The sequence below is a fragment of the Phyllostomus discolor genome, chromosome 12 (genome assembly GCF_004126475.2).
Source record: "Phyllostomus discolor isolate MPI-MPIP mPhyDis1 chromosome 12, mPhyDis1.pri.v3, whole genome shotgun sequence".
NCBI classification, from domain to species: domain Eukaryota; kingdom Metazoa; phylum Chordata; class Mammalia; order Chiroptera; family Phyllostomidae; genus Phyllostomus; species Phyllostomus discolor.
In genome coordinates, this window is record NC_040914.2 from 73435035 (window position 1) to 73462345 (window position 27311).

The following is a 27311-nucleotide window of genomic DNA, read 5'->3' on the forward strand; positions in this document are numbered from 1 at the left end:
GTGTCAGTTTTCATTATGTCCAGAATGAAAAATATTTTACAATTGGGAACTCTACAAATAGAATTTTTCAGAAGCTCAGAGGCAAAACCGAGGGCAAGCCCGACTTTCCCTCTTTCCTTTCAGGCAAAGACAGACTTGGGAATAAGCCAGCCCTGAGCAGTACCCAGCTATCCAGTCTGGAATCTGTGCCATCGAAATACAGCCTTTGTCATTACAGCCATCAGGATTATCATAACATCCCTGCTGGCCCTCAGAAGGTTGACATTTGTTCCTTCAACAAGTGTTACCAAGTGCCTACTGTGTTCTACGCACCATTCAGAGAGGGCATGCATGAATTCTCACACTGAGTCCCCATGGCCACAACTGGAAGTCAACCATGATCATTGACGATGCAAACAGGTAGTGGCCACCATCCCAGCCCTCCCTCCAGCCCCCTTCTCCATGAGGCACCTGCCCAACCTCAAAGGTAAACCCCCAGCCACCATGCTTCTAGCAGGTGATGGATGGGCGGGATCACAAATGCAGCCACTTGCCTCCTAGCCCCCATGCTGAAAACAATTTTGGTAGCATTTCACCAGTGGCTGTGTGGTGCAGAGACAAAGCACAGCTTGCCTGCAGTCATGGCTAAGTTACAGACCTAGGAGTCAAACTCAGCCCTCTCAGTCCCTGCTGGCTGCTGACCCATTCTGGATGTGACCCCCAAGTCCAGAGGAAACCCGAGGCCAATTACCTGCACAACCTCCTTCACCAGGGTCTTGTCTGTGCCAGTTTTGGCTCGCTGCAGCCCGCTGACATTCTCACCAATCCATGTGATGAGGGCGAACTTGGACCTCTTGCTCATGGCGTCCCCAGTGGTGAAGCGCACAAAGGCAAAGAATCGGATATCATCTGCAGCCAAAAGCAAAAAGAGGGCATAGGATTGGGTTAAAATACCCCAAAACCACATCTCCAAGGAGGGGCTATAAGCCATGGGTGCGCCCAGAGCAGCGCAGCTGGGACCTAACACTGACCTTGGCCAACATTCTGTCATTTGATCACGACAACAGCACCCTGGCTTTGATGCCATTTCACAGATAGGCAATGAAGGTTCAGAAGGGTCACCTGACACTCCCAAGGCCACACAGGCAGTGGGAGGCCACACTGGGATGTGAAGCCAGCCTCTCTGGCTGCTATACCTGCCACCCTCCTGACTCTCACACCATCAAGGCTCAAGCTCTGGATCTTACTCAGGGAGAAGTTTGTCAACTTGTCTTATCCCCAGTCTTGAAGACCCCACTAGGACTAGGAATAGGAAAGCCACGTGGAGATGGGAACTGGGTTGGGGAGGAGTCAGATGCAAAGGAAGTGGCCCTTATTTTGGCCTGGGATACAGCTCTGGGCCCACTGGGAATGTCTAGCTTGTGGCGAGACAACTAGACCACTAAGAATTCTGAGTGTTCCTCCATTGGGTGCATTCTGCTTGTTATAGCTTATATATTCATCTGTATTAAAATGACTCTAGAGCACAGGTGGCAAACACAAGGCCCGCAGGCCAAATCCAGCCCTCCGCCGTGTTTTATCTGGCCCGGCACCTTGTTTCCACCCAGGGGGCAGCGCTGAGTTCTCGCTTAACTGTTAAGGAGTAGTTACATTTCTACGGTCCTAAAATTACATTCGGCCCTTTGAAGGCAACAGCGAGGCTGATGTCCCCCCCAGTGAAAATGAGTTTGATGCCCTTGCTCTAGAGGTTAGTTTGTTCCCAGGAACTACACTTACATTTCATTTCATTACCATGCCTGTTTCATTATCATCACTTTAGAATGTCTTCCACAGGGGAAGTTCCCCCGACCACCATTCCTTGTGTCACCAAAACATCCTAGAGTTTTTAAAGTGTGTGTGCATGTGTGTGTGTCCCTCGAGGACAGTGGGCTGGAGGGTTCTTTGTTGTGGGGCGCCCTGGGCCTCATAGAATATTAAGCAGCACCTTCAGCCTCCACCTACGAGACGCCAGCAGCATACTTCCCAACCTGTTATGATAACCAAAAATGTATCCACACATTGCCCCATGTCCGCTAGGAGGCAGAGCCACCCCTAGCCGAGGACAAGTTTCTAGTTACAGTTAGTGTCCCACTTAATTAGGACCCCCTTTGTGTCTTCCACCGACATTCTGTGCTCTTCATTGAGAAGTCACATATCCTTACTCCACTTAGTTTCTAAATAGTTCATATTCTAAGCATGCGTATTATGAGATCTCATTATAGTCCCTAACAGGCAAAGGCTGGCACGTGGGGATGCTACTGGTTCGGGTTATTTTTGTACCAGCTGCTCTGCTCAGGACTGATATTCTTAATGGCTTTTGGTTGCTAGCTTTAAAATCTCTCAGGCACTTGTTGACAGTGTAGAGGTGTGCTTCTCAAACATTTGTGTACATTTCCCTGGCTGGCATAGCTCAGTGGATTGAGCGCGGGCTGCAAACCAAAGTATCGCGGTTCGATTCCCAGTCAGGGCTCATGCCTAGGTTGCAGACCACGGCCCCCAGCAACCGCACATTGATGTTTCTCTCTCTCTTTCTCTCTCTCTTTCTCCCTCCCTCCTCTCTCTAAAAAATAAATACATAAATAAAATATTTAAAAAATATATTTGTGTACATTTGACTCTTGGGGGTCTTGCTAGGATACAGATTCTGATTCAGCAGATCTAGGATGGGGCCCTGGGATCTAACTAGCACCCAGGTAGTGCTGATGCAATGGTAGTGCTGAAATGCTGATGAGGTTTCTAAATTATTTTCTAAATCAAGGTGCCTTTCTTCCCAGAATCTTTCTAGGTGCCTCCATGCTGAATCCCACATGTGGATAGGTTTACACTAAGACCACTAGCCCTCTGAGTGTAATGGGAACACAGTACGGAGCTGATCAAGCTCATTGCCTGGTTAGTACCTCAAGCCTCAGCACTGTGGAACAACAACTCTGCTGTCTAATGCGGAACCACCTGCGCCATGGAAGCTAAGAAACAGTTCTCAGCAAGCCACAGACTCCGGATTTGGACTCTACAGTCTAGGCCAGGGGACTCCCAATGTTTATTTCTTAAAGGAAACAGATCATTATGACTGTTCACACTGGCACAGAACCTCAGTTTATAAAGCACACTTACGTTTCACTATCTCATTCGGTCTTCACCACAGTGCTGATGGTGCGGGTGGGGCAGGGTTACTGCCATCACCTTCACCAACATCCAAATCACCATTGGATAGAGGAGCCTCAGAAGTCGTGTGATACGCCCAAAGGAACATACTAATGACAAAGCCAGCCTTGAAGCCAAGGACCTAGACAGCTTGGGTGTGTCTGCCTACCTGGCCACAGGAGTTCAGTGGGTACCCTTCGTGGGACCTGACAATGGGGTCAGCGGATAACAAGGCAGTGGGACCCTGGATGGTGTGGCTCGGTGGACTGAGTGCCAGCCTGCAAACCGAAAGGTTGCAGGTTCAATTCCCAGTCAGAGCACATGCCTGGGTTGAGGGCCATGTCCTCAGTTGGGGGTGTGCAAGAGGCAACCGATCTATGTATTTCTCACACGTTAATGTTCTTCTCCCTGTCTTTCTCCTTCCCTTCCCCTCTCTCTAAAAATAAATAAATAAAATATTTTTTTAAAAAAGACCACAAGGCAGTGGGGACAGAGAGGAAAGATGGTCTCAAGGGCACCTCACAGGCCAAATCAAGAGGGCTTCGTGGCCAACTAGCCATGGGGAGTAAAGAAGGAGACTCCCACATGGGGGCGGGAGCTCTGTCTCTCACTCCCAAGGACTCTGGCTTGCCTAGTCCCCAGACAGCTGAGCCACAGCCGCCTCATCTGTAAAATGAGGTGATTATTTTTTGTCCTTCCCACTTTTTTCTTTATTGACACAAAAGTCACATAATGTAAAATTCACCATTTTAACTATTTTAAAGCATAAAGTTCAGTGGCATTTAGTACATTCACACTGTTGTGGCATCATCACCAATATCAAATTCCAGATCATTTGCATCACCCCGAAATGAAAGCCCATACCCAGTGGCAATCACTCCATACCCTCCCCTCCCCCAACCTAAAGCAACACAAATCTGCCTCCTGTCTCTGGATTTGCCTGTTCTGGACATTTCACACAGATGGAGTCATACACTCTGTGGTCTTTTGTGTCTGGCTTCTTTCACTCAGCATGGTTTCCAGGTTCAGCCACATTGTAGCCTGGTCAGTACTTCACTCTGTTTACGGTTGAATACTACTTCATTGTACGGATATGCCACAACCTGTTCATCCACTCATCTGTTGATGGACATTCGGGATGTTTGCAAAGATTTTATACCACCCTCATTAGCTGGTCATGAGGATTAAGTATATTCACTATGAAACCCGCCTGCGTTTCAAGCCTCTGTCTGATGAGGTAGAACCTTTCCCCTGAAGCTGCAGCCACGGGGAGGAGCTGCCAGGTGGGTCATGAGCACAGGAAATGAGGCCAGTGGGACTGAGGAACTGAAATTCACACAGCCAGCCACACGTGGGTTTTGCAGACACAGAGAGTGGGGGTAAGCTTCCGAGCTTCTCCCAGCATTCACAGCAGTGTCTGGGAAGCCAGCGCTCTGTTTTGAGTAGTGTTATTGGAGGAAAAGGAGAACTAGTACCAAAGTGTTTAATTAAATTGCAGCTTTGACCTGAGGGGGAGGTGGGGACACACATCAGATGCCAAGGCAACACAGCAAAAACAAACAAACAAACAAACAAACAAACAAACAAACAAAAAAGCAGGCAGTCTACTTCCATGGGAACCACGCTACCATTTCCATGTAGATCAGCCTGGACATTTGGGTTCTGTGACAGCATTTGGGTCCCAACTGCCCAAAGTTGCAAAGGACCAACTCAGAACCTGGCACAAGGTAGGTTAAGTCACACCCCCCACCTCAAGGACACGGGGGACCTGGCCTTCCTGGATCTCCCAGGACTGTAGGCCAATGTCATTTAAGTTACTGTGGCAGATGAGGCTATTTCCCTGAATGGATTTGGGGCACTTATCTGACAACGGTTTAACCCAGAAGGTTGCTTATGTTTTGAAAATCCAAGAGTCATGTGATGCTAACGAATGTTTGCTGCTCAAGATTTGGCCCAACATTGAGAAGTCATTTTCCTAGCCGCCCACACAGGCCTGAAGCCTCTCTCCCCGCACTCACCCTGAGGGAGGCTGTGAGGCCATTTTGACCTCAAGCTGGCCTGTGCAGGAGGAAGTTCTAGTTCTTAGACACTGTGGGGAAGGCCTTCCCTCTTCTGGACAAAGTAGCAGAGCAAGCACGCATGCACAGCCACGGCACCACACCAGAAATGGCAAACATGGCACCCCCCTCATTTATCGCCTGCTAGTGTTACTCTCCCACCCCAGAAAATGGGGGCACACCAACTGAGAAAAGCATAGCAACACCTCACCATGCATGTATATGGTGTGCTTGTGCACGTCTGTGTGCGTGTGCCCCTGCGTGTGCACATGTCTGGATGTGTGCATGTGTGTGCTTCCGTGTATGTGTTTGTGCACTAAGATGGCAAAACTGGCCAGGAGACAGTTGACACTTGAGGTTGCTGTCACCCTCATTGTGTCACTCAGTCCCCAACAGGGCCAATGGCATCTCTTTTCAGAAGAGGTTCAGGAGTTGAGGGTGCAGGTCTGGGTGACCCCAATGGGAGAAGCGCAAACACACACACCAGGAGCAGACACCCCAAGCCCAGCTGTCAGAGGCCTCAGCGCGGCTGCCTGCGCCTGCTGCTCCGGGGCTGCTCACCCTCCCACTTCAGCTCTATGGCATCCAGGTTGAGTCCAAGGTCCAAAACCCCTTAGGAGTTCTCCTCCACTTTGTACCGGCTCTGTGACTTGGAATGTCTGTAAGTCTCTGCTTCCTCATCTGATATGTGACTCTCTGGGTCACATACCTGCCTCATGAGGAACTTGTGAGGATTAAATGGAAGAAATGGGCTGTGCAGGTCTTGGCGGATGGGATGGTTGCTCTCTTCCTCCTACCCCACCTCTCCAGTGAAACTGCTCTCCGAGGTCTGCAGTGGCCTCCAACCTGCTGAGCCTGACACGGAGCGCACTAGCCTCTGCCTTCTTCACAGGCTTTCTGCTCTGGGTTTCAAAGCAGCAGCTCTTCAGGGAGCACACAGCCATTTAGTCACTCATAATGTATTTCTTGAGGGCCTACTATGTGCCAAGCCCAGCTAAGCACAGAGGGTACAGATAAGACGGAGGAGGGTCCTGAAGATAATAGAGGCCAGTATTTACTGAGCACATACCATGTGCTAGGCACTTACATGTATTTGCACATTTTAGCACTGCTCACAGTCCCATTTTACAGGCGAAGAAACTACGGCTCAGAGAGGTGAAGTGCAAAAGAGCCAGATGATTCCTCCCCTGCCCGGTATAGACCTGGTTACGTCTGAAGAAGTTCTCAACGTGTGGCCCTCCAAACCAGCAAGCCCAAGGACACATCCGAACGTGAATTCACACACTCCATGACTGAGGCCTGTGGACTGAGTTTAAACGAGCTCCCAGGGGCATCCTGCTGCCCCCAAACCTTGAGAAGCACTGACCCAGAGGAAGAGGAGAGGAACCACCAGGCTTGTAGCATGAACTTGCTCCACGCCTAGCAGGGCAAGAGGGTGAGGCAAAAGGCCTCGTGGGCAGAAAAGCTGAAGTGCTCAAAGTTCAGCCTCCACCCGCTTCCTCCCCAGCTGCACACCTTTCACTTTAAGGAAGTGATCATGTAAAGGAGCTTCCTGTGTGGCCTAGTTCTCAACATTGTAATTTACAGAGTTAGACATATTAGGTGTGGTTCCTGAGTATCTTACCATTAAAGACCATCAGGACTGTCCCCCAAGAGACTCTCTCTCTGCCCAAATCCCACAGCCCAAGAAAGAGCAGAGCATATTTAGAAAAAGAGCAACTGAGGCCCTGGCTGGGTAGCTCAGTTAGTTAGAGCATCATCCTGATATGCTAAGGTTGCAGGTTCAATCCCTGGTCAGGACACATACAAGAAACAACCAGTGAATGCATAAATAAGTGGAACAACAAATTGATGTTTCTCCCTCTCCCGCTCTCCCGCTCTCTCTCTAAAAAAAAAAAAAGAAAAAAGCTGCTGAACCATGGCACTGGGTAAAATCATCTATTTGACATAAGCTGTCATTAACAAGGATTTGCAAAGGCATCCCAAAATCCCATGGAGCCTCACCTAGGAAAAGTGTCAACCAATGACAAAGCGAGGTCAGGGGCCGTGTCTCTGAGGATGGCCAGCGCCAAGAGCTCACAGTCCAGGCTGACTGCACGTTGAGTGTCCCTGATTTGAGGCTGTGGGCACCCTCCCCTTCCCACCCCATGAGAGTCTCATTCATGAAAAGATGGGTCCTCACATGATGCTCATAAAACTCCAACCTCAAAAGAACTTGACCCTTTGGGTAGCCTATGCAGCCTCATCACAGGCAATGAAGGGTTATCAGCCTGAAGGAGCTCCTGGACCAGCCCATCCCACCAGCTTCAAGGACCCCTTAGAAACCCTAGGCTGGGCCCAGTCGGTTCAATGTCCTACTTCTCCCTTCCAAGCCCCTCACCTTTGTTTACTAAGTTAACACGCAGCATGAAGTCATCACAGGTAAAGTCCTCAGCACTGCCTGGCACAGAGTAAGGGCTCACAAGCACCAGCTGCCACGGTGTTGAGTTCTCTCCCCTGCAGCCCCTTCCTCCCTCTAGCTCTCCTCTAACCCCCTCCCTCCAAGACCCTACATTTTCCTTCTTTCTCTCGTGCCTCCCCACCACCTCACCTCCCCACCATCTGTGCCTCTTTCCCCCTCTCCTCCCTCCTCCTGCACTCTGTCTAAGACCAGACAGGAGGGAGGAATTTAGGAAGAGAGACAGCGAAGGCAGGAGCTGACGCTAAACCCTTATACAAGGGACCACGGGAAGAAACAATAACACAAAGAGGGGAGGTGACCACAAAAGGGCGTGAGAATAGCAAGGAGAAAAGGGGGAGTCAGATTTCTCTGGAATCACCAAGGCCACCAGGATGAGATGCTTCAATGCTTTCCCAAAAACTATCATGGCATATAATCCACACCAACCTTTCAGGGACCTCCCTCGCCTCCCCTGCCACCTTTCACATCTCCCAGACTCCGGGAATCCCTAAGGGGCACATTCTGCCCAAACCTTGCCATTATTCTCATCAGGGTGACCTCAAAACGGGATCCTGTCCTGGCTGGTATGGCTCAGCGGCTTGAGCACCAGCCTGTGAACCAAAAGGTCACTGGTTCGATTCCCAGTCAGGGCACATGCCTGGGTTGCAGGCCGGGTCCCCAGTTGGGAGTGTGCAAGAGGTAACTGACTGATGCTTCTCTCACACATCAATGTTTCTCTTCCTCTCTTTCTCCCTTCCTTCCCCTCTCTCAAAAAAAGTAAGAAAAAAGAAATGGGATCCACACTGATCGAGGGCCCTGCCTTCTCTCAAAAAGGACCTAGTCTTCCCCTCTGCCCGCCCCCTAAGCCAGCCCTGGCTGGAGAAGGACAAAGCCCAGAGACCAAGTGTCTGCAATGGGCCAAGTGGTGTGCAAGCTTTTCACACCTTCACAAATACTTTGAACAATTTTTTTTGTTACTCACAAAACACATCCTGAGTATAAAATAATTAGAAGTATGAGTAAGAGAAAATAAGGGTCTTACCACCCACAGAACCCCGTAAACATTTTGATGCATGTCCTTTTGGCCTTTCTAACTACTTTCACATTTTCTAGTTCCTGTTACATCGCACCGTGTACGAAACGCCTTGTAGGAGCCTGATAAATATCTGCTGGTCAACAGAAAAGAAAGAGAGAGTGAGAGAGAGAAGTAATCATTTCATAATTTCCATCTAACACTGACCTTCAGAGCAAGACAAAGAAAGGGGGAAGGAGAACGGGGAGGAAACTGTCCCCGGGCTCTGTAAGCCTGTGGTTGCTCTAACGCTGACCTGACCTTATACAGTCTCACTAAGAAGTTATGCAGACACGGCTCAGCAAGGAGAAAACAACCCACACACCAAAAAGCTGAGCTGTCAGCTTCCACCAAGTGAGCTCCCTGGAGGAGGTATGAAAGGAAATGGGAGAGCATTCTAACATCCTGCCACCCAGGGCCAGGCGACCGCGGGGCGGTAGCCACACAGCGCTCACTTCCAGCAGGCTGCACTTGGGGGGGCCCAGGCAGGGACCACAGGACAGGAGGGGGACTTCAGAAGCAGAAAATGTCCTTCCTCTCAGGGACAAAGAGGACCCAGGAGTCTTGTTGGGTGCACCCCCACCCTGCCCAGGGGACCACAGCCGGAGGGTGACAGGAGCCTGCTTTCTGGCTTTCTCTCCTGGAGGGAGAGCTACCAATGATCGAAAAGGCCCATAGCACTCGCTCTTTTTCAAAGTGACTCGTATTGTTTGCCCCAACAGATAAAACAACAAAAAACCCTCCTGTCCCACTCAAAACATGTTTTGAAAAAATAAAAGAGTATACAAAATAAAGACAACTCATCCCAGGGACAACAGCCCCGTGTACATCTTGGTGTGTCCCTTCCTCAGAGAGGACAAACAGAGAGTTTGCTGGCTGACATGACCTACGTTCTCTGCATACTTGCGCACACACACAGTCTGCGCCGAGACCACACTGTACGTGCAGTTTGATACTTTTTCCACCCATCCTCAAAGCATAGGCTTCACAAACGACCCCTCCCTCACTGAATTCACATTAAATGTGGAATGACCCAGCTTCCCTAGTTTGACCAAGAACACCAGAAAACGGAGTACAGGCCAGCTGGAGGAGAAGAAAGACGATTACCCCAGTGGAACCCTCAGGGGGCGGGCTGATCTGGATCCCCAGACTACCGGACAGCCAGTGGTTTCCCCCCAGTGACAAAGCACCAGAACCTTTTTTTCAATGATGACTTTTACTTCCTTAAATGGCAGTCAGTGTGTTCTATGCGACTCCACCTTCTGACTTGGAGATCAGAGGCCGTACCGGGTGCTGGAGGCTCTGAGTCCCTCCCTGCAGCGTCTACAGTGAGACACTCTGGGGACACTGGTGGAGTCAGGGTCAGGCGGCCTGCGCAGGAAATGCCCCTGGTGTGCGCTGCTCTGCATTCTTGCATCTGCTTTTCATAATTTTGCCGTTTTCTGTTGCTGACAGTTAGTAATCTGACAAATGTGTATCGACAATCTGCGGTCCAGAGACACAGTCTCTGTGCTCAGAAGTATGCCATCTAGCCCACGGGTGCAGATAAGTTGGCTGGAGCATCGTCCCATAAAGTGGTCAGGGCACACACCTAGGTTGCGGCTTCTGTCTCCTGTCAGGGCACATGCGGGAGGCAACCAATCAAGGGTTCTCTATCTCCCCTCCTTTCTCTGGAATCAATGGATATATCCTTGGATGGGATTAAAACATGTATATAAACATACGCACACAAAATCCAGCCTGGAAAAAAAAAAGTATGTGAGCACAATGTAGTCAGTGCCGTAGCAATGAGAGCACAGGGTGAATAAGAACATTAAGACGGACGGAAATTTACTCTGCCTGGGGCTTGGTGATCAGGGCAGGCTTCACAGAGGAGGTGATGTTTGACCTGGGACTTGAAGGGTGGCTTGGAGTTCATCAGCTAACAGGGTAAGTACACAGGGGGCTCATATTACAACTTGGGTGAGACTCTGACAGAACTACACAGACAAAAGCAACAGCTTCTGTGGACAAGTTCAGAGCGCCTGCCTCCACCAACCCTTCCATTTTTGACTTGCCACAGGCTGCAGGGAAGGCATATAAATTAGCTTATCATTACTGTGTGTAAAATAAGAGTTTAAAGGCTTAAAATGACTTCCCCGAGGGCTCCTCCAGCCTGCGCACCCCTACTCCAGGACAGCGGGCACCTTGTCCCGACTGTATCCGAGTGCCCACAATGGCGCCTGACACACTGGCCACGCTCAAAAACATTTCCCGAGTAGACGAAGAGCCTTTGCTCCATCTCCTGTAGCCACTTTTCAGTCCCCAGTTTTTGGCTGCATTCAGTTCAGTGGGAGATGCCATTTTATGAGAATAAAGCCAGCCCAGGCAGCGTGGCTCAGCTGGATGGGCGTTGCCCCGTGCACCAAAAGGCTGTGGGTCCGATCCCCAGGGGGGGCACATTCGGGAGGGGACCGATTGATGCTTCTCTCGCAGAATGATGTTTTTTTCTCTCTCTCTTTCTATGTCCCCCTCTCTAAAATCAATAAACATATCTTCACATAAGGATTGAAAAACAAATTTCCTGGACTTTAAAGGTGCGGCTTCCACTTGCAGGGAAGAGCAGAGGTGGGCAGACAGGTAACACATAACTGGACTGGACAAATCTGTCCGTTACAAATGAAAGCGTGTGGGAAGGGCAGAGCGACAACGGGGTGTTCCTAGAATCAGCAATGTCTGCATTACGTGGGGGTTCTTGACCTTTCACGCTCACCTCGCCGAGTACGATGCGCAGGGGGGCAAAGCACACTCCAGCCCTGAGCAGCCCGAGGGAACCGCCAGACTGGGTTCTTGTCCCAGCTGCCCTGCCCCCCTCAGATCCTCGGTTCTCTGGGCTGGAGGGTGGCTTCTCCATCTCTGCCTCAGGCTCCCTGAGTGCTGGGGACACACGCACAGACAGCTTGCCACCCCTCTGGCTGCTAATGACATTCCCAGCCCTTGAGTGTGCCCACACAAGTACAGCTGACTCATTTTACTCTATTGATTCACTTATTTATCAACCCACACTAATATCCAAGACAGAATCTCCTCTTTTCTTTTATTATTTAATGATTTGAGAGAGAGAAACACTGATTTGTTATTCCACTTTTTATGCATTTATTGGTTAATTTTTGTACATGCTCTAAATGGGGATTGAACCCACAACCTTGGGGTACTGGGACGATGCTCTAACCGACTAAGCTACCTGGCCAGGGCCCTTCAAGTCTTCTTTAAGTACTCATTTCTGACGCAGGGGATTAAGGCAATGAAAGAGATCCTCGGCACCAGCTCTGCACCGGGCTGGACGGGAAGATGGAAACACAGCCAAGGGAACCATGCTGTACCTGGATGTCAGTCCTCATCGGAAACAGTAGATGGTGTAAAGCCCTCAGAACAAGACAAGTGATCAAAAACGCCAGACAGGGATGCTGACAAGGATGATGGTAACTATCGCGGAGCAAATGGTAGCGCGGGGAAACGAGAGTGCACACAATGGAGACTATGCAGAGCATGTGGTGCCAGGGGGCAGTGGGGCTTCAGGGCAGGCAGGTCTGACAGGGAGGGGCAAGTGACAGAACTAAAAATGCTGACCTAGGGAATAACTGCAGAAAGGACAAAGGTGAAATTCTAGAAGGCCACAGAACACAAGTAGTGGGGATAATACGCATGCTGCTCCATAAAATCCAGAGTCCTCACCATGGCCTGTGGAGCCGGCCATGCTCTGCACCTTGCCTGCCCCACCCCCGACCCTGTACACTTGGTATCACGGGCCTTCTTGACCTCTGCCCCCTGCTCACCCCTTCTCTTTACATTTTAAAGATTGAGATTTTATTTACATACCATAAAATTCATCCCTTTTGCGAATTATACCCTTTACATGTACCATTCATTGGTTTTTAGTGCATTCACAAGCTGTGCGACCATCATTGCCGTCCAGTTCCACGGCACTTCATCGCCCCAAAATGAGACCCCGTACCCATTTGCCGCCACTCCTCACCTCCCGTCCCCGCCCCTGGCAACCACTAACTAACCTGCTTTTTATCTCCATGGATTGCTTGTTCTGGAGACTTCGAGTAAATGGAACCATACAATGTGTGAAGGAACCATACCTTTCATGTCTGGCCTCTTTCACCAAGCATGATGGTTTTAAGGTTCATCCATGTTGTAGCGTGGATGAATCAGTACCTCGTTCCTTTTCATGACTGAGTAATATTCCATTGTGCAGACAGACCACATTTTGTTTATCCATTCATCAGCTGATGGACATTTGGGGGGTTTCTAGTTTGGGGCTATTGTAAATAACACTGCTGTGAGCTCTCATGTGCAAGATTTTCTGTGGACACGTTTCCCTAGGGTGTGTCTACTAAGGAGCAGAATTACTAGGCTTCACCTTTCCAGAAACTGACTTGCCACAGCCGCTGTACCATTTTCCACCCCGACCAGAGGGTTCCGATTCTCTACATGCCCCCCAACACCAGTAATTACAGCCTCCTAGAGTGTTGGACACATTCTCTCACTGGGGATCGATTGGCATCTCCCTACTACTCATGACGCTGAGCACATTTTCATGTGTTTATTGACTATTTGTACATCTTCTTTGGGGATATTCAAATCCCTTGCCCGTTTTTAATTGGGTTGTCGTCTTGTTATTGTTGGGCAGTAAGAGCTCTTTATATACATTCTGGACACCAGACAATTACCATATATATGACTTGAGGGTTTTGCTGGGCCCACTCATCACCCAGATACCTGCATATCTGTGTCCTTCTCAGTCAGGCCTCTCCTTGGCATCCCCTCCCTTTCCTCCCTGGACCACGCTTGCTAACGGTGGCTTCCCTGCAGTCGGTCTGTAGCCCATTGTTTCATTTTGTTTTCTTTATGATGCTCATCTCCTGAAATGATCTGACTGGCTGGCTTGTCTACTACCTGTCCCTGCACTTCCAACAGAATGTAAATTCTGTGACTTAGATCCCTTAATTTCCCAGGACCCAGAGTTCCTGACACACAGTAGGTCCTCATTTTAAATTTGTTGGATGAATGAGCAATTACAAATCACCAAAGAAGAGAGTAGGTCACTTTCCTGGAATCAGACACATGGCAGTAGGTTTTACCAAATCAGGAACAGAGCCAGTGGCATCCAGTTCAGCCTGCAAGACAGAACACAGGCCCTCCTCTGTCCGGCCGGCAGAGGCCAGGGGCACGGGGCGCCTGGGCTCACACAGGGGCTGGTGCTTCTCACTCCTCCCCAGAAGCCCCAGCGTGACCCAGAGGGGCCCCTGGCCTGCCTGAGTCAGCACCTTCCTTCATCTGCAAACCATGAACAATATGCTCCATTCTGTAGCCAGAGTGGAGTTACAGCCAAAAAGAGAAGAAAGCCACTTCCAGGTCAGATGAGATGACTCCAAGGGAGATCCTTTCAGACCAAAGTAGTGAAGTCAGTATTTCACACTGGGAGGGATGAAGGTGTTTGAATTACAGAGTGCTGCTCCCCGGAGACCATCCCAGGATTTCCACTTCAACAAAGGCAGAAAAATTACCTCTGAGCTGTGTATTCCCACTAACGTGATGCCAGCCAGAGGCACAGACCTAGGGCTGTCCCTTAGCGGTCAAGAAAAGAGCGTGTAGAAAGTTCTTAGGAGAGTAGATCTTAACAGTTCTCATCACCAGGAGAAATTATTTTTCCCTTTCTTTTTAGTGTATCTGTATCAGATGATGAATGTGAGCTGAACCTATTATGGTAATCACTTCACAATACTATGTGCAAATTAAACCATCATGCTGTACCTTAAAGATATACAATGATGTACGTCAATTATTTCTCAATAAAACTGGAAAAACAGGAAAAAGAGCTTGCCTGTGGTCTTCCCTCCTTGTTTCAAAAGAATTTCAGCTGAAGGGTCAGAAAGCAGCAGGGTGTCAGGAGGGGTGGTCAGGTACTGGGTGAGGCACACTGCTCAGCCTCCGCACCACCCTGGGCCAGTGCCTTCCCGTCTCTGAGCCTTGATTTTCCCGTCTATGAAATGGGAGTAACAACAGGGCCGACCACACTGGTTACAGTGTAGATTAAATGAAATCATGACTAGATGATAGGAGCTGGCAAAACGCTGGCCCCAAAGATGCCCGCACCCTGATCTCCAGAACCAGTGACAGGACTGGCAAGGCAAAAGGGACTGTGGAGATGTAACTCAGTTCATGATCCCAACATGGAGAGATGATCCTGGAGGATCTCAAAGGCAGACCCACAAGCATCTTCAAAGGGAAAAAAGGGCAGTAGGAGAATCGGAACCACCGAGATAGCGCTGCTGACCTGGATGATGGTGGGGCGGGGGGTGGGGGGCCGTGAGCCAAGGGATGCCGGTTTACTCTAGAAACCGAAAAGGGCAAGGAAACGGACTCTCCCCACAAGCCTCCAGGACGAACCAGCCCTGCTGACTCCTCGGTCTTAGCCCTGAGAAACTGATTTTGGGCTTCTGACCTCCCAAGCTATAAGATGATAAGATTATGTTGTTTTAAGCCACCAAATTTGTGAACATTTGTCGCAGCAGCCATTGGAAACTCATACAATGACCCAGCACAATGGCTGGCACATTAAAGGTTCAGAGTTCACCATTATTTTTTAAAGTATTATTATCATCTATTATCAGCAAAGAAGATTACACAAATGCATAGAAGATAAAATAAGAATAAGTGCACAAGAAAAAAATGAGATAGATGACCATAAACTAAGTCCAAAACTAACATAGGATCTAAAGCAGGTTAATTTCAACATGGACTGAAAAAATAAAATACAAAATGCTGACGTCACAGCACCTTCAAACACGGGCCTCTGGGGACCTGTCCCTGTTGTGGCCACTGGACTGAATCTGAAAAGCCAAACACATAAAATCAAATCGGTGAGGAATACAACCACACAATGGCTCTGGGCAGGAGACCATGGCCACAGGCCAGCGGGGGCGGACATCAGCCAGGGAGCCTAGGGGAGGGGCCTGTATCAGGGGACTGGCGTTCACTCATGTATGCACATCCATCAACCCAACAAATGCCTTGGGGGAGAATGCCAGGTGCTGTTCTAGGTGCTGACTGTACAGCGGAGAACCAAGCAGACCCGGATTCTGTCCCAGCCCTCACCCCAGGAGCTCACTCCAGCAGGAAGACAGATGACAAACAGATACAGGAATACTCACGTGCATGTAACTTGAGAAATTTGAAAGTGCTACAGCCCACAGCTTGGGCCCACACAGGGGAGCAACACACCCCCTGACCAAAAAGAGATTGGGACTGGTTAGCCATAAGAGGTAAGGATTCTCCACCAAGGTGACCATAATGACAAAGTCCCTCTGTCCAGGATCTCCCCATGGAATTGAAGAAACAGATAAACACACAAGCACTGCACAATGTGGTGGCATCACAAAGGCAAGGAAGGCATCTGAGCTGACGGGGCATTTACACTGGGCTTTGATGGATATATAGAAGTTCTCCAGGAAAGCAAAATGGATGAGGACAGTGCAGATCCGCAAATCATATGAAAGGGGGAGGGTCCCTAGCTGGGTGGCTCAGGTGATTGGAGCATTGTCCCATACACCAAAAGGCTAATGGTTCAATTCCCAGTCGGGGCACATACAGGAGAAAACTGATCAACGTTCCTCTCTCTCCACCTTCCCCTCTCTCTAAAATCAACAAATATATCCTTGGGTGAGGATAAAAAAAAACAGGTGGGTGGGAGCAGCACAGAACAGGGGTAAAGCTGGGAACCTCAATCAGATCTGGGTTCAAAGTCCCATTTTCCCACTTACTGTGCCATCTCAAGCCAGTTAATTTTGACTCTCTAAGGAAATCATCAGCTTTCTCATCAGTAAAATGGGGACAACTCCCACTTACGGGTGTCATTGCACTCAGTCCACCCATATCCCTCATGGAAAAAAAAGATGTTAGAGGTAACACATGCACAGCATCCTCATACTGCCTAGCATTAGGTCATCCCTGAGGTCAGAACCTTAGGTGTTGGGGATGTGCCTTCGTGAGGGGTGGAGGTAGCTGATGATCATCTGTTGGGGAAATTTCCCCAGGTGCACTGGAAAACTCCAGAGCAGGACACAGCCAAGAGACCGAAGAAAGAGCCTGACAACTCCAGAGTTAAACCAAACAGAACTTACAGACAACTTGGGCAGTGGCAAGATGGTGGATCACCACAGCCCAAAATGGGACAGGGGCTTGGTATATCGAGCCTCTGGGAACACAGAAGGCTAGTAGCCAATGAGCACATGCTTGTTAAGAACTCATATTCCGCTATGGCTGGGGAGGCTCAGCGGATTGAGTGCTGGCCTGTGAACTGAAGGGTCGCTGGTTTGATTCCTGGCTAGGGCGCGTGCCTGGGTGGCAGGCCAGGTCACCAGCTGGGCCTGTGCAAGAGGCAACCAATTCTATGTTTCTCTCTCACCCATCAATGTTTCACTCCCTGTCTTATCCCTTTCTTCTTCTCTCTCTAAAAATAAATAAATAAAATCTTAAAAAAAAAGGAACTGCATATTCCAAAGCCCACACACCCTGAGATGATTTCAAGTCACTAGAAGAAACTTCTTAAAATGAAAGTGACATTGGTCACGTCAAGCACTAGAAACCATTTTGCCTCATAGCATCCTGCCATAAGGGGCATCCATGTCATCTCTAAGCATTTGGACCTTATGGACGAAAGTTACAAAAAGTCCTTATGGGGAGAGAAGTTGGTGCAACCTGATGTCTGCTTTAGAGAGCCACCATGGGCCTGGACTGCACGTTCACCGGAGTCAGGGAAAGTGCCCCGCTCAGAATTCAGCAAAGGGCTTGGCACACAGTAGGCACTCAACAAAGGTCCTGGAGAAGGAAACACCATGAGCGGGGGTGGAGCCCTGGGACACACCTACACTGGCGGGGCAGGAAGGGAAAGGAGAACCAGCAGAAGGAAGTGAGAACGAGGAATGAGCGATGAGAGACGCAGAGGGAAGCTCCGCAGGGCAGGAGCAGAGGGAAGGAAATTATATCTCCAGTAAGTCCAGGTCACTGACAAATTCCTGAGGGAGGTAAAGTGGAATAAAGACAAAGGGATTGCCACTAAATTTAGCAACCAGAAGATAACAAAGACCTATTCGTGGGATTCCATGCTCTGGGTGTGAGGGTATATCAAAATACTGGGTCCGGCACAAATAACACTGCTTTTTCATTACAAAATCTTTTATGACAAAATCATAAGCATGCAATTCTGTAATATAACAATATCATACTCAAGCACACCATATGACATTTTAGGTGAAATGTTCAAATTAAAACTATAAATTATTACATCCATATTATTACCCTACCAGCCACACTCAAGCAGACCTTATTTCTGCCAGACTCCGAATAAGGAGGTAAAGAAAGGAGGGGAGGTAAGCATGTGGACGTAATATCTGTACAACCCACAAGCAATACTTTCAAAAAGTTAGTGTTAACTCCTAAAGATTTTCAAGGATTAAAAACTCAATTCAATTCAACTAATTGAACACTTTTTCTGAACAAGAGACACCCTCCTACTGGGAAGATAGACAGCTAGCAACTTTCCCACGGCATGTCTGGGTACAAACTCAAAAGCAGACACAAATGTCACCAAGAGGCAATCCAGAAAAGAGCTGTCCCAAGCCTGTGCACCTTACGACACAGACCACGCAGTGGGACTCCGGACCTCCCAGGAACAGGTGTGTGGAAAGAAGGCAATGGAAGACTGAACGTTGCAGAAAATGATGAAGGCAATGGCTCAATAGCCCTTTGGGGTTCTACGTAAAAGTCATAACCCAACATTGTTCCTTGAAGAAAGCCCATGCAATAGCAATGTTTGTTAAATGCACCACTGACAGACTATTTAGCACCTTACAATGTCCAAAGCACTGCCATGGATTTAAAGCTTTCTTTTCACCTCATATTCCCTTAGACTCATAAGAGGATTTCTCCCCTTCCCTTCTCACTCAAATTTCTGAAATCCATACGTGTATGTGAAGCCAGGGGCAAAAAATCCTAGCGCAGAGCAGCACAATACACAGGCTGCCCATTGCACGTGTGTTGTACAATGCATGCAGTGCCATGGAGAGCGCGTCTATTTGTCACGGAACATGGAATCCCACCCCCCTTCTTTTAGTCATGGCAAAGATTCTCAGCTTGACCAAACTCTAGGCTGGCTTTTCGGAGCTTTTTCAAGAAGTTTCAACTTGTGGGCTTGTGTGGTTGTGTTTGTCTCTGCATTATCTGATTTTAGCAACAATCCTCCTCAACTCAGTGTAGCCAAAATCCTCCACGTTCCATATCTGATCAATCACCTGTGATACCTAAGCATGTTCTCCATTCTCCACCATCCTCTGTATTTCTGATCACTCTGGCCTACCTTCAGCAAGAATCGTGTTAGGTTGGTCAGTTTAGCCAGAGCGCCTTTACCCCTGATGTTTCCTCTTGGTAATTTTCCATCTCCTGACCCCCCCAACCTGCTCCTTGAGTATAAATTCCCACCTTTCCTTGTCAAATTGAGTTGAGCCTAATTTTTCTTCCCTACTGCAAAACCTCATTGCAGTGGTCCCTACACCGATCACAACAGTCCCCCTGAATTAAGTCTGCCTTACCATTCTTCAACAAGTATCAGAACAAGTAATTTTTCCCTTAACAGTAAACACTCCCCCATTCTTCTTAGGACCCATCCCACTGCCACTCTCAGTGCCTGGTCAGGCTCTTCCCATCCAAAAGGGAAATTGCCCAGGCCCAAGTTAATGGCTTTTGTTACTCTTCCTGAGGTAGCATAGACCAGAGGAGGGGCTGTGCGAGAGAAGCGAGTGCACAGTCAAGGAGGGCCTCTTTTAATCCCTTTCTTAAACATCTATGTCACGTGGCTGAGCGACCTCTCCTGACATCATTTCCACGAGGGGGGCCTCACTACCACCAGGGACAGCCCATTCTAACTTAAGGACAATTCTCCTGCTTGTGAACCCCAAATCTACCCCTGAAATATTTACTATTTGGTTCTCCTCTACCACACTGGGTAGAAGAAGCTCATGTCATTCAAATGACAGCACTGCAGACAGCTGAAGGCAACACTCGTGTCCCCTGAAGTATCACTCCTCCAGCTTAAATATGCCAATTTCCTCAGTCAGCTCTCACACGAAAGGCTTTGGATTCCTTGCCCAATCTGGAGTCTCCTTTCTTAGCCTGTTACCAGCTGCCTACCCTAGGAACTATGGCCAGGACTCTTTTAGATGGAAATGATAAAGAACTCAGTCAAACTGGCTCAAGGAAAAAAATTCAGCTGGCTCAAAAAAAACTCCAATGGCTGGAACCAAGGGTTTAAGCCATGTCATCTGGTCTCCATTCCCCACCTTTGGCTCTGTCCCTGAGTTCTCAGACAGGTTCCCTCTCCAAACGGCAGATGGGTCCAGTAAGTACTAAGCCTTTTATGCTTATAGGTCTTAACCCCAGAGAAAGATAGATTCTTTCTGACTAACTCTATCCAAAGATGAATCTGGCTCAACTGGAGTCACATGGACCCAATCCTGAACCAATCAGTTAACAGAGCGGATAGATTACTCTCATTGTCCAGGTCTTGGTCATGTGCCCTCCCAGTGGGGAGGATCAGTCAGACATCCTGGAACTACATTGGCTGAGCAGGATTATTGCAAAATAAGAGGGAGAAGTTTCCCCTAAAATATGGGATGCTGAACAGACAAAAACATCAACCTCCACACCTCTCTGTGTGTGGAGTGATGGTTGAGCTGAACACTCCAGGCTTACCAGAGCATCACAGGAATATTATCTGCACCCAGACCATCATCGCCTGGCCAACATCACAGGGCATCTACCCCAAATAAAACTTCGTGCTGACATTAGCCTCTATGAACACCCCTTCTCTGGTAACCACCCCATACATCAAGTTTCTTTCAACCTATCCATTGAGGTGCAACACCTTCCAAGAAGGTGCTGCATTAGCAATAACCACATTCATCGAGCACCGACTCTATACCAGGAACCACCCTGCAAGTTTTATATGTAGTATGTCAGTTTATCCTCACCATAACCTGGGCATTATTTGCAATCATAATCCCCGTCTTCCAGACAAGGAAACAGAGAATCTGAGAGATTTGCCTAAGGTCACACAGCACAGCAAGGGTACAAGTCAAGGCAAGACACCCTGGCTCCACCTCTGACGCTCACAACCCATCAGCTCTAAAATTTGCATCAACAGAAAACTGGATTCATTCCCAGATGCCAGGATTTTTTCCAAAATAAAACTGCTTACAACAGAGTACGTTGGGGTCCATCAATAGAGGACCGGTTAAACAGTGTTACATTTATATGAGGCAACAGTCACTTTAAAAGCTGGGTGATGACCATAAAGTATCAGCTCCATGAGGACAGGGGCCTTCTCTGCTTTGCTGTTCTCAGTGCCTGTAAACAGTGCCCTTCAGAGCAGCTAGTCATGCCCATGGGAAGGAAGGAGATAAGAAGGGGGCGGAGAAAGGAAGAAAAGAATGAAGGAAGGAATGAGCAAACAAGTGAACAAATTTCACATAGTGAAACTATGGCTATATCTGAATTATATCCGATTTTTATTCTCCTCCTTTCTCTTAGTCTTGGCTTCTGAATATTCTACAAGGAACAGGTATTATATTAAGGCGCAAAAATAAAACATGATTTCATAGGTAGCCCAGCCACTGCCTCGTCACACGTATGTGGTCTGTAAGCCCTTTCTGCTTCAGTCGGAGAGATCGTGTGTCCAGTCAGTCTGCTAAATGGCTCCTTTTCTGCGACCTCTGTCAGCGGAACGCTGGCTCCTCCTGCCTCCCGGTGGCTCTGTCAGAGGAACCAGAGACCCTCCAGCAGTTTGACCCATCTCCTCCCCACCATCTCCTCACCCTCCCACCTTTCTGGTGCTCTCAGACCACATACACCACTTCAACATTGATTAAATTCCACCAGTAAGATAACAACCGTAGTATTTAACATTTATGGAGCATAACTCTGTCCTAGGTACCACAGAATTGCCTCCTTACTCCTCCTAATGACCACATTATAGCAGAAGGGATGTCCAAGTGGGTCACTCACCCGCTCTGGATAACACAGCTGGCAAGTATTGGAACCCAGGCCGTCCAGTGCAGCCCAAACCTTCAATCACTATGCTAACCACCTCTTACCGGGCACTAAGCAGCCACTGCCTGTGCACTGGGGGCAAATGTCTAATGCGTGCCTACATGGGGCCTGATGCCTACTGCATGCCAGCCAGCCTAGGAGGATGGAGCACCTACTGTGTGCTGAGCTGGGGCATGAGAAAGCACAATGTCATCATAAGAGCAGTAAGAGTAAAATCAGTGACACAAAATAACAGTAACGATAGTCAATGTACACCAGGGGCCTGTGCTGTCATTTTAGATGTAATATTTCTAGCCCTCCCAGCCACCCTCAGAGACAAGGACTGTCAGGATCCCCATTTTACAGGCCAGCAAACCGATGCACAGAGGAAGGGATGTCCTGGCCCAAGACCACACACAGCCTGCAAGAAGCAGAGCTGGGATGTGAAACTAGAGCTTTTCTGACCACAAAGTGTCCTGGCTGTTGAAATAAAAGGGCTCACCCTGGACTGGGTAGGTGGCTGAATCCTGTTTAGTTGGGCTGAGCTGGAGAAGAAGAATTCCACCTGGAGGGAATCTCCAAAATTGAAGTCCTGGAGGCTGGGAGTGTTAGTCTGAGGCTGCGGGTGCACACAGAAGGGTGTGGGGAGCTATTGGGCAGGAGATATGGGTTGAGACAAACTGGTTGGAACAGCAATCAGACAGCCTGCTTTACTTCAATGGGCAGAAAGGAGTCATAGAAGCTTAATGAGCAGAGGAGTGACTTGATTGGAGATTTGTGTTAGAGTTAACCCAGCAATGGGAGGTGGGGAGGGTAGAGTGAACATAAGATAAGAAAGAGCAAGGGCTAAGAGACTTGCAATAAAATGGTGGGGTGAGGGGCAATAGACTTGCTTTCGGTTTGCCCCTCTTCTAGAAGCAGTACGCACCTACCACCCTGACCTTCCCTTAGGACACCACTCTCCCCCACTCTGTCTCCTGATTTTGGTGTTGGGTGGGGCTGCCCCTCACCCACTCCAGGGGTGGGCACTGATCCAAGCCTAGCCAGCCAGAGTCCCAGGGGTTGGCTCAGGATGGGCACAGGAACCCAGCCATGCCAAGGAGAGTTTGTCAGCCTGGAGACTTCTGAAATCATTGGCAAAGCGGCTCTCTTCCCCCGTTGGGATGGCCTGGAAGCTGGGGCAGCTGGCGGCCATCTGTATCACCACTCAGGGAAAAACTAGGCTCCTGACTGCAAGAAGGGCAATAAAAGAGGAAGGCAGAGCTGGGAGGAGGAGGAGAGGGGCCTGAGTTCAGGCAACCTCACCTGCAGCTAGCACTTCCCCTGGGCTTTCCAACCACAGAAGCTACAGACAAGTTTTGTGTGTGGGGGGGGGGGTGTTTTTACTTTTTTGTGGGGGGTTTTGGCTTAAGCTAATTTGCATAGGGCTTCTCTCACAGGACCTGAAAGATCTCTGACCACTGACCACCCACACAGACTGAAGCATAGGGCAGAAGCAAAAGTAGACATGGTGTTGGAACAACTGGCACAGGAGGGGCCAGGTGCGCCTACACTCCAGCAAAGCCAGGGCGGGGCCACAGAGGGTCCAAATCCTGTCAGCAGAGCAGAGGAGGGCCCAGCCACTTTCCAGATCAGTAGCCTTCCAGGAAACAGCTGCAATGGACAAGGAGAGAGCAGGCTGGGAGCTAAGGAGCAATGAGAGCAGGAGGCGGGACAGGTATATTCTATCCTAGAAAATGCTGGGTGGGGAAGGACGGAAGAAGGAAGTCAGTAGCCAGAGGAGGAAGGGAAGGAGAAGGGGGGTGTTTGAGAGATAATGGCCCAGGAGGGACTGTCAGGGAGGGGAGAGAGCCCGGGCAGAAATCCCCTACTCCTACCCCTACAGTCCCGGAGCCATGGAGACAGAGGCTGGGTATGCTTTCCAGACTTCCCCATCCTTTGTGCGCCTTGTGAGATGTTTGGAAACAGGAAGTCTACTTAGGGCCACAAAGAGCCCTCCCTGCATCGCAAAAGTGGGTAAACATGTCTTTTGTAACTGCAAGCAATCACACAAGCCCCAATGAGAACCTGCTGTACCACTTAGGAAGCCTCATGGCTTGGAGATGAGAATCTAAACCACTTCCTTAGAGCGAAGAGGCCAGGAGCATGGGCCTTGGAGCCAGGTTAGCTGTGTGATCTCGGGCGAGTCACTTAATCTCTCTAGGCCTTGGTCTACACATCTGTGGAAGGGCAACAAATCTCAGTAGCAAGGCATGCCAAGTGCAGCGACCGAGGTATAAAGTTCCTAGTTGGTGTTCCAATTCCTTTGTCACTGGGTTATGAGGACACAACAGTGGGAGGGAACACGCTTCTCCAAGAGGAACAAGAGCAGACACAGAACCCATACTCGCCTATATATTTGTCCAACAGATGGGTGAGGAAGGAAGGCAGCCTTCCAGCCAAAGCAGACGGAGCCTTCAGATTCCATGGTCCATTCATAAGATCAACAAGCAGCAGGGAAAGCATTTTTAGCTCCCCCGGCCAGACACTCCCCACTCCCATCCCCCTGCTTGGGGGAAGGGTCAGAGTAGAAAACCACAAAGCCCAAGGGAGGAAGGAAGTGTTCTCTGACCCAAGCAAGCCTTTCCAGCCCTGCAGGCCCACCGCCCAGGAGCGTCTCTTAGGAATCCACTGACCGGATGGTCTGTCTTCCCCAGGTCACCTTCTCCTACTTGGTGGAGGAAACAATAGCTTCAGAGGTGGAACCCATTCTGATGGGGGGTGGGGTGATGGATGGCCAACGAGAGGAAAGAAATTGCTACTTGACTGTCCTCAAGTTCAGGGAGGAGGGAAGCTGGCCTGTGAGACAAAGCTTCAGAGCCGGCAAGGCAAAAAATACTGCTGAATCTCCAAATTATGGGGAAAATATGGGAAAAGTCAAGAGCTTGCACTTATTCCACTTGCAAAAGCATTCACCAGGGTGGTGGGAGGATAGAAGTCCGGAGCCAGGGTCCTGGGCCCAAATCCCAATCCCACCACCTCTCCACAAGAGGCCCTGTGCGCCTTATGAAATGTGAGTTGTCAGAGCATTTTATGCAACTGGTATTAGAAATGAATCCTTTACAAAAGCAATGAGTGAATGTCTAGAGGCAGCTCTCAGGGAGACATTTTAGTCAGAAAAGCATTTTTTTAAAAAACCCCAGTGCCACCCTATAGCATATAGCATATATAGCATATACTTCATAAATATTCTTTGAATTAGATTAAATGCAAAATATCGTTTGATTAAGGGAGCAGTTAAGGAAAGGAGCAGCCATGTGGTTCTTGGCACAATTTTGTACTTTTATTTATTTCACAAATAACCGTGTAATTTGCATGGACACGGTCCTGAGCATTTGGCACACACCGACTCACTTATAACAGCCCTCCAAGATTACAGGTGAGGAAACTGAGGGGCTGAGAGGTGAAGCGACTTGCCCTGAGCCACACAGCTAGGAAATGGCCACTTGGGGATTCAAACCCACCCACCAGGCTGACTCGGAGTCCCCACCCAAACCTTCAGGCTGCACTGTCTTTGTCTGAATATATCTGTTTCCAAGGTAGAGAGCAGAGGCCAGAGAGAACCCGCTCGCCAAACTCAGCTTTTAAAGGTCCTATCACCAGCAATGCTTTGCCTTTGCTTCTTTTGAGGGGTTTATGGTTATACATACCACGTGCTCTTTCCTTTTAATGGTTCAACACACACCAGGAAAGTGCACAGAGTTTAAACATCTTAAGTATTTTGCTTAATGATTTCTTACATATGTGCACACTTGTGTAATACCCCCCCGGATGAAAATACAGGACCTTTCCACCCCCACCCCAGCCTTCCATGTGCCCCCAGCCATGTCAGTGGCTATCTACTCCAAACTATGACCACTATTCTGACTTTCCACACCACAGATTTGCATTGCCTTTTCTACAGCTTCACACAAATGGGATCATATGGAGCGTACTCTTTCACACCTGGTTCTATATTCTTCAAATAATATGTATATGGAACACTGACATGATTATGGCTGGAAGGAGGATGCAGCTGATCATTTGTTTCTCTTGCAGTAAGCTCCAGGATTTTTATCTTGGCTCACTGACAGACCAAAGGGCAAGAAGGTTGGAGGGCTGAACACTGGCATTTGGAACCTTGTGAGTTCACTGTGGAAAACCAGTGATCCGCAGGGGGCAAAGGAGCTGTCCCGCCTGGAAAAGCTAATGAGAAACAAAAAGCCAGGAAGTCACTTCTGGTTGTTCTGAATGTCCAGAAGGGAGAAGGCTTTATGAGGCTTTAAAATGCTCAAAACTGGTTCCTCCAGGGTCAGAGGCACAAAAGGTGGCGACAGGCTCCTCCCCAAGAGGTAGACAATTTCCCAAAAATTCAGGAATTCCCCCAAAGGGCATGTCTCCTACCTGTGCACTGTTGGATGAAGTCCTGATATTCCTCTCCCTGCTCGCCTGGGACGATGGTGGAGCCGTCATATTTAAAAGTCACCCTTTGGATTGGGAGAAGAAAAAACACACACACACATCAGCGTTGGTAGCTGCATGGTGCCGAGCTTCCAGCAGGACAATCTAAAAGATGCTCTGGCTGGGGAAAAGCCAGCGCTGGCTTTCCACGCTGTCCTGGGTTAAGGCTGCGGAAGACAGCACAGGATGACCCTTAATCCGTCCCATCTGGAAGACGGCTCAGTGCACCAGCCCCTCGCGAGCTCGGGAAGCGGGGCCTGGAGAGCAATGGAAAGTTCCTCACCAGATGACGGCCGAGCTGTCGTCGCGCACCAGGTTGTACGCCTCCCGGCAAGCCTCTTTGTCGATCTTGGTGGCCATCGCCGCGGGGCCGCGGGGACACTCTGTCCAGAGAAACTGAGCACGCCCTGGGCCAGTCGCAGGGTTCGGAGCACTGCGGGGTAGCGCGGAAAGCTAGAGAGAGGCTGCGGCGGACGACAACAGCGGCTAGAGAGACACGGAGTGGCAAGCTCCAAGCTCCAGCGCCCCGGCAGCTGCGAGAGCGTCCAGGCGCGCTCCTGGACCAAGGCCGCGCCGCACCGCCCCCCGGCCGCACAGCCCGGGCCCCCTCCAACCATTCGTCGCTCAAACCGCGGCCGACACGCCCCCCCTTCATCATTGGTCCCCTAGATTTGGGGGCGGGGCATCCCTACTCCTTGGTGGCCAATCTCAGCTCAGGTGGGTTGCGCAACTTCGCAGTGGGGGCTAAAGAAGGGGCTTATTGCTCCTCCCTCTCCCTCCTCCCTCCTTTTCTCTTCTCCCTCGCCCTCCCGCTCCACTCCTCCCAACCCCAACCCCGTTCTCCCACTGCCCCAACTCTTTCTTTCCCCACTGCCTCCTCCCCAAGTCCTCTTCCTCCTCCCACTGCCCTTCTCTACTCTCTCCTTCCTCCTCCTCCCCTCCCCTTCTTGTGGGTCCCCCTCCTCCTTTCTCC

The 27311-nt window shown here is 49.4% G+C and overlaps 1 protein-coding gene across 1 annotated transcript in view; it reads right to left on the reverse strand.

Annotated features, from left to right (window-relative positions):
* The window catches only part of COTL1 (coactosin like F-actin binding protein 1), a 41303-nt gene extending 14345 nt beyond the window's left edge, over positions 1–26958 (reverse strand). The window contains exons 1-3 of the mRNA XM_028502122.2: positions 26622–26958; positions 26282–26364; positions 731–888 (exon numbers count right to left, since the gene is read on the reverse strand). Of these exons, the coding sequence (XP_028357923.1) occupies positions 731–888; positions 26282–26364; positions 26622–26698 (318 nt within the window). The 5' untranslated portion in view covers positions 26699–26958. The remainder of the gene's footprint in view (positions 1–730; positions 889–26281; positions 26365–26621) is intronic.
* Positions 26959–27311: the final 353 nt, after the last annotated feature.